Raw genomic sequence first — 12168 nt, 5'->3', positions numbered from 1 at the left:
TCACGGTTCGTGAGTTCGAGCCCCGCGTCGGGCTCTGTGCTGACAGCTCAGAGCCTGGAGCCTGCTTCGGATTCTGTGTCTCCCTCTCTGCCGCATCCCCATTCATGCTCTGTCTCTCTCTGTCTTAAAAATAAATAAAAATATTTAAAAAATTTTAAAAATACATAATACTCCACTGTAATGTTTTTTTCTTTCGATGTCATTCAGTTTTCCTCAGTGATTCTTTTTTTTTTTTTAATGTTTATTTGTTTTTGAGAGAGACAGAGACAGAGTGTGATGGGGGAGGGGCAGAAAGAGAGGGAGGCACAGAATCTGAAGCAGACTCCAGGCTCTGAACTGTCAGCACAGAGCCTGACGTGGGGTTTGAACCCACAAACTATGAGATCATGACCTGAACCAAAGTCAGAGGCTTAACCAACTGAGCCACCCAGGTGCCCCTCAATGACTCATTTTTGATTACTATATAGTATTCTGTCCTTTGGGTAAGCCGTGATTTATTTGGCCTATTAATGAATATGAGGGTTTCAAAGTAAGAGACCCAGTTTGCTGTTTATGTACAGCACTATAGTAGTATCTTGATAGTAGCTAAAGATTTGCCCGCATCCCCAATGATTTCCTTAATATAAATTCCTACAACTGAAAATTTTCATCTTTGATACATATTGTTAAATTGTTCTTCAGAAAGATTGAACAAATCCATACTTTTGCAGCCCCTGTAGTACTTGATGGTTCTCACTTCCCTGCACCTTTGCTAACACCAGGTGGTATCCAGTTTTAAAATCTTCTAATTCTTGGCATTGCTGTGAGGGCTATAGAAAGAAAGGGCTGGTCTTCTGCCCGTTTTCTGTACAGAGCAGATCCCTCTAGGACTGAAACCTGCTGGTGTCAGGAAGAAATCTTTGAGACAGTGGCCTGTTCAGTCTGTTCGTACCTGAGTTGTCACCAATATTCTTCCCGCCCTACAGGATTGCCATGGTGACAAAATGAATGAAAAGACTAAGGAGGCCTTTTCTCTGCAACTCCTAGGTGGATTTGGGGCCCTGTCAAACTTTCACCAGTGCCTTTCACCTTTTTGTCCCTTGTGTTTTAAGGTTGTAGGTTCCAGCTTCTAATTCTCTTGGGCTTAGCTATAGTGCATTAGATTTGACATTCAATAAACTACCCCTTTGTTTTTCATATTCCCGATCTTCTTCCTAGAGATGTGTCTACTTGTTCAAGATTCATTTTGCAAAATGTTTTTATCAAGAATCTTCTCAAAACAGAGCTAGTCAGTTTTCACGGCTAACTGAAATTTAAAGTAACAGACAGGCAAAATGATGGGAGCAGGGTCTTTTCCCTCCAGCTGTTTAACAGAACTAAGAAGAAATATATAGGAGATAGAGAAACCTAATTTGGTACCATTTAATTTTTTTTTAACATTTTATTTATTTTTGAGAGACAGCACAAGCAGGGGAGAGGTAGAGAGAGAGGGAGATTCAGAATCTGAAGCAGGTTCCAGGCTCTGAGCTGTCAGCACAGAGCCTGACGCAGGGCTCAAACCCACGAACTGTGAGATCATGACCTGAGCCAAAGTCAAACACTTAAGTGACTAAGCCACCTAGGTGCCCTGTTTTTTTTTGTTTTTTGTTTTTTTTTAATTAAAGACTGATTAACTATACTCATTCATTAGTTCATTTCTGCATTAAACGTTTACTGAGTACTTACTACTTGCTAGGCATTAGGAATACAAAAATGGTTAAGAAGGATTCCACCTATCAAGAAGGGTCCTGGGGTGCCTGGGTGGCTCAAATCGGTTAAGCGTCGACTCTTGATTTCGGCTCAGGTCATGATCTCACCGTTTGTGAGTTTGAGGCTGTCAGCACAGAGTCTGCTTGGGATTCTGCCTTCCTCTCTCTCTGCCCCTCCCCTGTGCTTATGCACGCTCTCTCTCCCTAAAGAATACATAAACATTTAAAAAATTAAATAAAATAAAATTTAAGAAGGGTTCAGTATTCCACTTTTGTATACTAGTGTGTTAGCCAGTGAAGTAGTGAGGGATCATCTGTTCCTGGTAGTAGATGTATTCTTGGTGGGGACTTCTGAAGAGGCCATCTGAGCTGGGCCTTGAAAGATGAGAAGAATTATTCCATGTAGAAAGCGAAGGGAGGCAGCAATCAAGGCAAAGACACAGAGGCACGATATGTCCAGAAAGCACAAAGTTGTCCTGTGTAACTGGAAAACAGAGCATATGGGTGGTTTGGGGAAGTAATAAAAAATCAGAGTGTGAAAGGCCTTTTGAATGCTATGCTTAGGAATTTGGGCTTTATCCTGAGGGCAATAATGAGTTTTAAAGAACTTCCACAGTAATGCAGCTGTATTAAAAGAGATCAGAGTAGCATATTGGGAGTAGAAAAGAAGAATAGGGGTAATTCCAGAAACATTTAAGAATTAGAATTAAAAAAAAAAAAAAAAAAAAAACCCTCAGTAACCAATTTGGTCTTGGTCTCCCAAATGTGTCTGGGCAATTACCTACAAGGGAATTTAGGTTATAAAGTAATTCCTTTGGGAAAACCCAAAGGCAAGCTCTCTAATTACAATTCTCCCATTACTATTTTTCCTGATTTTCTAACGTATTTAATGGCAACAGAGAAATTAGATGTGGTCGTCATGGCAGAAGTGACTAATACAGCTTCTGAAGCTTGTCAGATACCTGTGTGTGGTTTCATTCCAGATTTACTGAGGCAGTTCCCATGGCCAGGGTTTGACAGAACTACCCACAAGCACCACGTGGTGGCAATGGCGCTGCTGCAGACTTTGGCAGCAAGGCATCTCGGGGCAGCCGCGGAAGCCTTTGTGACGCTGGGAGCACATTTTCTGGTCATAAACATCTGAAAACTATGAACACAGTGTAGCAGGAGAAAGTAGATGGCTTGTTTTTAGTAGAGGGCAAAGTCATTTTCAAGGATCAGAAGAAAGGGAGGGTCAAACAATCTGTGTTTCCCTGGGGTTTGCTGGCAACCATAGATGTTCCTTCAAATAGTAATGAAGACATGTATTTTTTGGAAGGCTCCTTACTTACCAAATACTTTGCTTATCAAAAACCTAAGACTTAGCAGATACCTTCTTAAAATGGAGAAATAAACATCAGAAGTCCCATAAGCAAGAAGAGCCATTATTTTGAATTAAAAACAGTAACAGTCCTTATAGGATTTCCTAAGGTTCTTTCTGCTAAATCCTTCCCTCTAGCGGGTCCTTGTCTGTTGTGATCTCTTGGTACCCTCTCTGGATCCAGAATGGCAACACCTCGAGGGCTGTAAGCCCCTAGAACAGTGCCTTGCATATAATAGATGGTCAGCAAATGGTTGTTGAATGAGTAGATAAACCAGTGAACTAACTCTTTGCTCGCTCTTTTGGAAACTAAATGTTCAAAGAATCCCAGAAAAGGAAGAGTCCTCATAAGCCAGAAGGCAGACATTATTATATGGACTAACTCAAATCTCTTGTAAGTCCCACAGCACCAAGTCTGTGAAACATGGCCTGGGTAAAATGTTACAGAATCTTGCTAATTTTAAATATTGAAAGCATTTGAATATTTTGGTTTTTTGCTCCCTAGCTTTATTTATTTTTTTATTTTTTTTGACGTTTGTTTATTTCTGAGACAGAGCATGAGTGGGGGAGGGGCAGAGAGAGACGGAGACAGCATCCGAAGCAGGCTCCAGGCTCTGAGCTGTCAGCACAGAGCCCGACGCGGGGCTCGAACTCACAAACTGTGAGATCATGACCTGAGCCCAAGTCGGCCGCTCAACTGACTGAGCCACCCAGGCGCCCCATTTGCTCCCTAGCTTTAAGAGAAAATAACCAACGTTGAAAGGGCATCACAATAAAACAAGTCTGTTTGGGAGAGTTTGAGGCATTTTTTCCCTGCTCTGACATCATTCTGAAATAACTTCATGGGCCTTAATTGCAGGAATATGGTTGGATGAAAAGGTGTTCAACCAGAACTCATAATTCCATTCAAGATGGTTTCGGTTTCCATGCTAAAATTAATTGGTGTGACATATTCCTGCTGTCTGGCAAGTTGCTAAAAGAGTGTGACTTTCTTGGTGTCATTTCTTAATGTTTGTAGCAGAGGGATACCATGCAAGACAACCTGATCAAGCTCCAGCAGGAAATGGCCGAACTGGAAGCCGTGTTAGAGCAGCACGAGAGCCAGCCTTCTAACAGCTCCCCTGCCCTCATAACAGATTCTTATGCCCCTGAGGACCTGTTCAATCCGGAACAAAACACATCAGAGAAAGGTTTGTAATATTGGCCAAAGCAAAGTTTTTCCCCCCCAAAGTGTGGGCCTAACTCCAACATTTTATGTTCTTTGCTCAGCATAGGTTTGCTGAGTCACTCCATGGGTAATTTTATTTTGAGCCTTGGTTCTAGTCCCTGCTCACAACTAATTTGCCTTACAAGGTAACCAGGACAGTCATGAAGTGTCACTGTCCGAGTACCCACAATGAGGAGAGGCTATGGGGAGCCCATAGGAAGCTGAGTGAGTTGGGGGAGATTGGAAATAGGAAACTCCATCATTCTAGAAAACATAAAAAACAACACTCATCCCTTATAACAGTGGTGTCAGATCCCAAAGCCCTATTTAATGTGCTTTCCAATTTTGAGAGACAGATGTCCTAGGTGTCAGGAATTGCACCATGATCCACAGAAAGCCTAGTTATGTGGGAGAGTCAGAACTTAACAGTGTTCTAGTGATCAACAAGACCACAAGACCTCTGAGAGAAGGCATTTAGAATAACAAAGCAGGTTGGGATTGATCAGAGCTGACTTCCTGTAAGAAGTGAGCACAGAGCTGAGGAATAATGTGGTGTAAATGAAGGAAAGTGAGATGAAAATTTGAGTTTTTGATTGGAGAGAGCCTTGTGGAAGACAGCACATCGGGCAGGTTTTAAATAGGGGCAGATCTGCAGACACAGAGATGAGAGGCTATGCGCAGGCACGGGTGCCACAGAGGGTGTTGCTGCTTCCGGACTGGCAGGTGTGGTGAGCCCTCCCAAACTGGTCTTCCCCACTGTCTCCATGATACCCACCCAGCTAATTTAGTGTGCAGGTCCCTTCTTTGTCGCTTCCTTCCCCAGTCTGGCTGGGGGCCTTAGGGCCTTCCTTTTCATCTTTCTAGGAAATCAAGTCTTAATTCTCCAGAATACTGTGGCTCCGATCCCAGAATGCGCCTTGCAGTATGTTCATGTTCAGGGAGAAACAGTAGCTCATGCATGAGAAGCTGGGAACTCTGTTGCTATGGCAGTGGTTCAAAATGTATTTCCTTAAATGCTTTCTTTGTAACTGTACCTTCATTTAGTTCATCTCCCAGATAACGAAGCCCAAAGTCTCGTCCCCAGCACGGTTCTCTTCTTTGGGGTGCTTTCACTATCTTCAGTCTAAAAACAGACTAGACTTTCCATGTTAATGCACAATGCAGAAAATGTTATTGTCTGGCTTTGAATATGTGTGTAAATCTACTGTCTCCTCTTTGACAGGAGGTGGGGTTGTGCATTTATTTTTTCCTGAAGATCTGCAGATGACATGTTTCTTGTGGCTTGCTTTCTTTCATTTTAAAATTTCATAAATGCTATATTTTTATACATTCTAGTTTACTATGGATTTGAAAACCTTTTTTAAAAAATATTTATTTTTGAGAGAGACAGACAGAGGATCTGAAGGAGGCTCTGCACTGACAGCAGAGCCCCATGTGGAACTTGAACTCACACACCATGACATCGTGACCTGAGCCAAAGTCAGGCACTTAATCAGGTGGATGGGTAAATGTTGAGAGGATAGGATGGAGGAGAGGCTTATGAAAATTTCCTGGCTTGGGACACCTGGGGGGCTCAGTCTGTTGAGCATCCAACTCTTGCTTTTGGCTCAAGTCATGGTCTCATGGTTGTGGGGTCGGGCCCAACATTGGGCTCTGTGCTCAGTGTGGAGCCTGCTTGAGATTCTCTCTCTCTCTCTCTCTCTCTCTCTCTCTCTCTCTCTTTCTCTCTCAATTAATTTTTTTAAAGAGTTTAAAGAAAATTTCCTGGCTTAAAAGAAAAAATTCCTTGGGCACCTTGCTGGCTCAGTCAGCAGAGCATGCCACTCTTGATCTCAGAGTTCGGAGTTCAAGCCCCATATTGGATGTAGAGATTACTACGAAAAGAAAAAGAAAAAAGTCCTTTCTCCCAGCTCCGCAGAAAGTGTCCTCCATGATCTCTTTGGCATAACTGGAATATGTTGTACAAATTGCTCAAATGCTACTTATTTGATCTTAAATTACTGAGCAATGCTCAGTAAGATCTACCATAAACCACCATGTTTTTTATTGTAACTTTTACCTCTCTGACATTTCCAGCCCCACTTTCCCCTGTTATACTGTTATTTTTTCATAACCCTTATTAGCTTTTAATTATACACAATTTGTTTTGCTTACTGTGTAGAGTTCCTCCTCACCTCCCACTAGAGTGTAGATTCCACAGGGCAGAGAACTCTTAGAACATAGTAGTCACTCTGTAAATGTTTTAATTTGCATAATTAAAACCCTGAAACACACCCCAGACTTACTGAAAGGAGATTTCTGGATATGATTTCTGGAATTTTGTGGCTTTATTTCTGAAAGAGTATGAGTATCAACTTAATATCAATTCAAGTTTTGTGCCTTTTCCTTTCTTAAATTGGTGTGAGGTGAACTGAAATTCAAGCGAGCTTCTTGATCCTGGGAAGGGTATTTTGTTTACCTTTAGCTGTACTGACATCTTTTTTAATAGACTTTTTATTTTTGAATAGTTTTAGGCTTACAGAAAAATAGCAATGATAGTACAGAGAGTTCCTGCAGGAATTCTGCCCCTTATCTAGTTTCCGTTTCCCCTAATGTTGTCATCCTACATTATATGGTGCTTTTATCAGACCTAAGAAGCCAACATTGGTACATTGCTAGTAACAAATGGAACTCTAGACTTATTTGGATTTCACCAGTTTTTATTTTTAAGATCCAATATCCTTAAAGATGAAGAAAGCTCCTTTTGTAGGATCTTTACATCAAATGTCCTGCCCTCAGCATAGATCTGCCCTATGGTTTATCTAGGGGTCATTCCCAAGTCTGCATATTTTTGTGCAAATGTGTATCCTTACCCATTATAAATTATGTGTACTTTCCCTCTACAAGTAAAGCTATTTCCTATCAGGTACTTTTTTTTTTTTTTCCAATTACCTGTCATTCATAAAGCAAACATTAGCATTTGTAGGATTATAACCTGTTATAGCGGAAGTGATTTTCAGACATATCTGAGCTTTTCCGTCTGGCAGTACGTTCATTTCCGGAAGCACTTGTTCAAAATTCTTAGGTCCCTGCCCCAGAAATTCTGAATCAGTTGGCATGGATGGGTTATGTACTTTTTAAAACTGAATTTCATTGTAGGTTCTGTATTTTGTAGTTTATCATTTCTTAATATCTTTCCTTTCTCCCCAATGTCTTTTCCTTTGATTTCCCCTCCCAATACTTTGCATAATGCTTAGCACATAATAGTCAATAAGTTTATTAAATGTTTGGTCTAGCCCATATTCCCTAGCCATGAAGAATATAACATGTTAAGACCCCCCAGAGGAGGGGGTGATTTAAGAGGGACTGTTCCAGGACTTGGGCTCTGGATCCTGTGTTTATGAAATACGGATAAAGGAAGAAGAGCAGAAGAGTTTTGCCCCGTGTTTTTTATGTACTGTTGAGTTATTGAATCCTAACTCAGGTTAGCTTCATTTCTTTGTAGCTTGAGCCATATTGTATTGAGAAGAGCAACTCATATGCCAAACGTTCAGGCAGTGGAATGACTTTAACATTTCTGTTTGTGTCTGAAGCTCTCCCACCCTGCTCTGTACCCTTTCACTTTTTTTGAAACCACACACTACCTTTTCTCAATTATCACCCTGGACTTGGGAGGGAATGATACCTGAATTAAAAAGCTTTACATACACAGTTGGAAGAAAAACCTGCTGGTTCATGGTCAGACTCTGCTTCCTTTCAGCAGTTGGGAGTTCTTGGGTTCCTAGAAATGTACAGGTCCAGAAAAGATGCACATGAAGGAAACTATAAATAGTACATTTGAGGATTAGATTTCCCTCCAGGCTACCCAGTGACTTAAAACACAGGTTAATTAATTCAGCCTTTTGTTTAAGTTTTTCTGCCTTGATTTATGCATTGTAGCTTTTCTAATAAAGGCTCAAAATAAATTACAATTGTCAGTGACTTTTTAGTGGGTAGAAGAGATTTGTAATTTTAAGTATTTGCTTTTGCTTTTTAAAGATTTCTGCCTTTAAGGCATTTCCTAGAAAGCAGTGCTACAAGAATACATTTGGAGGAATTAATAAATAAAAAAAAATCACTAACATGCCAGAACTTTGCCTTGGGTCTGTTGTATGTTTTTTCCTTTCTGGTGCCATTTCATCATTAGTTCCATAGATTACTTCAAGGTTCCTTATCAGTCAGCACCTTGGTTTTTGTGTTTATATTAGTTTTGTTTGTTTGTTTTTTTGTTAGTCATTGCAAATGGAGAGCAAACTGTCACCTGGTTTTTCTTTCTCATCTGACCATTCCCGTCTTAATTCCCCATACATACAAAAAGCTCAAACCCCCATCCTCTAGTCTTTGATGTGGAGCCAGTAGGGAATGTGCTTTGTGCTTTCCAGTACTTTCTCTTCCTTGTTATCTGAGGCGATTTCAGAATAATTTATTTTGCTGCACAGATAAAAATTCATTTCCTATTCTTGTTTCCTTATCATCCAGGGCCAAAAAATATATGTTTTTTGCAGCCTCGTCTCAGCTGGATATCTTAATTTACTCCTGTCTTGAAGTGTGTCCTTTATTGTCATTACTATTTTTTAGTCATTTTGTTTCATTTGGTGCTGCATCACTTATGTTTATAAAATTCTGTCTGATACACTTGTTTTAAAACTAATTTGACTGTTACAGATTGCTGCTTTTGAAAGAATCGATATCCTCACCTGAATTATCACCCTTAAGACAGAGCAGTAAAGTAGATTTCTTTGTTTTCTCATTCCATTTAAAGCAGTATTAACTTCAGAGAAAAGTAGTGACTGCCTTATAAGCCAGAATCCCGAAAGCCTCTCTGCTGACAAATTTCAAGTATCTCTGGATAGTTCCACCAGTAAAACTAAAGAACCGGGAATGAGAAGGTAAGCAGTAATAAATGTCAATTTGTGGTTTCTAAGTAACATCTTTACTTACATTGAACTCTTATTAAGTTTTTTCACCATACTGCTTTAGTTTTTTGTAAAGAGCCATTTCTGACGTCTCATTGTTCCAGGACACTCTTGTTTAATTGTATGTAGGTTTTCTGGGTCTATACAAGGCATGAGCTACGAGATAAGAAATGCACGATCTGTCCCTCCTGAAGGTCGGAATAAAATTCATAACTGAAAGCTAAACAAGCCTGAGGGCTGATGGTATTCTTCTCCAAGGCAGCCCTTGCCCTAATCAAAGTTTTTGTCTCTCTAGAAAAAGTTTAGCTATTGATTTACCCAGGAAAATTCAGAATATCTTTAAAGGGATGTCTGTTCAAATCATTATTGAGATAAGACTGTATAGCACTTTATCTACCTTCTGGTTGGATCTTTACAATACTACAGGGGGAGAAGGACAAATTTGGACTGTTGTTCCTCCTTGATAGTTCAGGACAGAATCTCAGACCCATTAGAGTCCTGCACCTCACCACTCTAGGAAGGAAAAGAAATCATATATTTTTTTAATGTTTATTTTTGTGAGAGAGAGAGAGTGTGTGAGTGAGACAGTAAGAGAGACAGAAGGAGATAGAGGATCCAAAGTAGGCTCTGCACTGTCAGCAGAGAGCCCAACACAGGGTTCGAACTCATAAACTGTGAGATCGTGACCTGAGCTGAAGTCAGATGGTTAACCAACTTTGCCACCAAAGTACCCCAGGAATCATATTTATTGGGTTCCTACTGTGTATACATATATTTTTATTTTTTATTTATCTTTCTGAAAATAGTGATAGCTGTCAATAATCTAATCACACTATCTTTCAAGCCTCTTGAACTGAGGATATATTTTTGAGGCTGGGAGACTGACATTGTGGCTTTTACAGAGGAGACAAAGGTCTGGCCTCTATAGGCACTAACTCATGTTTAGAGGTAATGACCTCATTGCCACATTTAATCAATTGAGCTAACCATCCATTTAATATTTAGACTAAGGGGCACTTGGGTGGCTTGGTTGGTTAAATCAAGTGTCTAACTCTTGATTTCAGTTCAGGTCATGATCTCATGGTTCATGAGTTCAAGCCCTGTATAAGGCTCCGTGCTGATAGCATGGAGCCTGCTTGGGATAATCTGTCCCTCTCTCTCCGTCCCTCTCCTGCTCATGCTCTCTTTCTCAAAAATAAATAAGTAGACTTAAAAATATATATATTTTAGACTAAATATTTCTATACCTCCTTCCCCTCTTCCCCAGTGTACCCTCCAGAGTCTTGTATTAAAGAACCTAGACATTGATTGAGCATCCTCCCTTTACAACTCAGGTTTTGCTCATCTTTAATCCACAGGGCCTAGTTTTATTGCCTGACTTGTAGTAAACTCCACCCAATAATTATTTAATTGACAATTATTTAATGTATGTCCATTGTTAATTCATATTATTATATTATGTCATAATCGATTATATTATTTTAATTATATAACCCATTATAATTATAATTTGATGATTATTTTAATTATTAATCATTGTTTATTATTTAAAGACAAGTATAAATGATGCATTTGAGTATTAATTCTTCAAATCTGTTAAGTGTCCTTTAAATCTGTTGATAAGTATCTTATTCTGCAAAGTCCTAAACACCTGAAAGAGCAGAGGAATAAACCACTGGGTGCATATACTCTTCTGACAATACTTTATAGCTGGCTTTGGTTTTAGAATGGCTTTGGACATTGAAAAGGCAGGAGGTAGGGATGATTCTATGAATTCTGCTAAAACTGGGTAGAAAGAATGAGTGTAGAAATGTCAAAATTAATCAGCTTTGTATTTTTGTGAGAGATCTGATTGATTCTGAAACATCCATTTGGACTCAAATGGAATAGTGGATAGAATTTGAGTGAGGGACACAGAAATTTGCTGACATGCTTTTAAACAGCTAAGAGATATACTGCCTTGGCCCAGACCCTAAGAGGAGATGTTGTCTGTCAGCCCTGACATGTTGGCAGGCATCGTGGATCCAGACTTCTGGGCAGTCACTCGGGTTCTTTTTCACTAGCCATTCCCCGTCTCTCTGGCAGTAAGCTGTTCGACTTGTGCTTTAGCTGCCCCGGAAGTATGATGAGCCCTTTCATAAGCTGTGCTGGCACCTTTCTCCTTTCATCCTTCTTCTAGGTCTTCTCCTTCTCAATCACGGCTGTTAGATACTAGGCAGTGTGTGCACAGCCACTCAAGCAGTCTTCAGAGCACAAACTGCCTGTCTCAGAAGGAGCTAATTAAGGCTGTCGATGGGGAGGAGCTACAACTGACTAAGTCAGAGCCCCGAGATTTCATGGAGCAGTCTTATATGCCAAGACAAGATCTGGGTAATATTTTATCTGTTCTAGTGGAGAAAACACTTCTGTTTTACTCTGAATCTGACCTAAAGATATTTCAGTTAATCAACTTTTCAGATGTCTAGTATGTGTAGTCTATCATGAGGGCTTCTGTTATACTTAAACCCATTTTAGAAAAATTGCTTCAATGTTAATCCAAATTTACATGAAAATTATTGCAGCTGTTAATATATCTGTATAGGTTTAGCTCTAACAGTTTTGAGAATGGGAGAGTCTTGTGTACTGTAAATATTTTATTTCAACTGTTAAATAAGAATTCTAGGGTCCTAGGGTACCTGGCTGGCTCAGTCAGTAGAGCATGTGACTCTTGATCTCAGGGTTGTGAGTTCAACCCGGAACTCAGATATGGTGGACACAGAGATTACTTAAAAAAAAGAAAAAAAAAGAAAAAGAAAAAAAAAGGTAAAAGAAAAGAATTCTAGGGCCCTAGGATAAAGTTTTCAGTCTGCCCTTTTTTGAAAAATGAGTCAAATCTCCACAAAGTAAGCTCTTATTTTATGAGTTAATGAATATAAATGACTAGGTATTTTATGCCTTATA

At 39.8% G+C, this 12168-nt stretch overlaps 1 protein-coding gene across 10 annotated transcripts in view; it reads left to right on the top strand.

Annotated features, from left to right (window-relative positions):
* Window positions 1–12168, top strand: part of BRCA1 (BRCA1 DNA repair associated) — a 58748-nt gene that overhangs the window by 28684 nt on the left and 17896 nt on the right. For 7 of the 10 annotated variants that reach the window (XM_042967580.1, XM_042967582.1, XM_042967588.1 and 4 more), the window contains 3 exons: window positions 4106–4277; window positions 9075–9201; window positions 11408–11598. In XM_042967580.1, the coding sequence (XP_042823514.1) occupies window positions 4106–4277; window positions 9075–9201; window positions 11408–11598 (490 nt within the window). The remainder of the gene's footprint in view (window positions 1–4105; window positions 4278–9074; window positions 9202–11407; window positions 11599–12168) is intronic. The other 3 variants (XM_042967584.1, XM_042967589.1, XM_042967583.1) reach the window with 1 other exon arrangement.

Source organism: Panthera tigris, chromosome E1 (assembly GCF_018350195.1).
Source record: "Panthera tigris isolate Pti1 chromosome E1, P.tigris_Pti1_mat1.1, whole genome shotgun sequence".
NCBI classification, from domain to species: Eukaryota; Metazoa; Chordata; class Mammalia; order Carnivora; family Felidae; genus Panthera; species Panthera tigris.
Note: the sequence above shows the minus strand (reverse complement) of the source record. Positions and strands in the feature narration are given on the sequence as shown.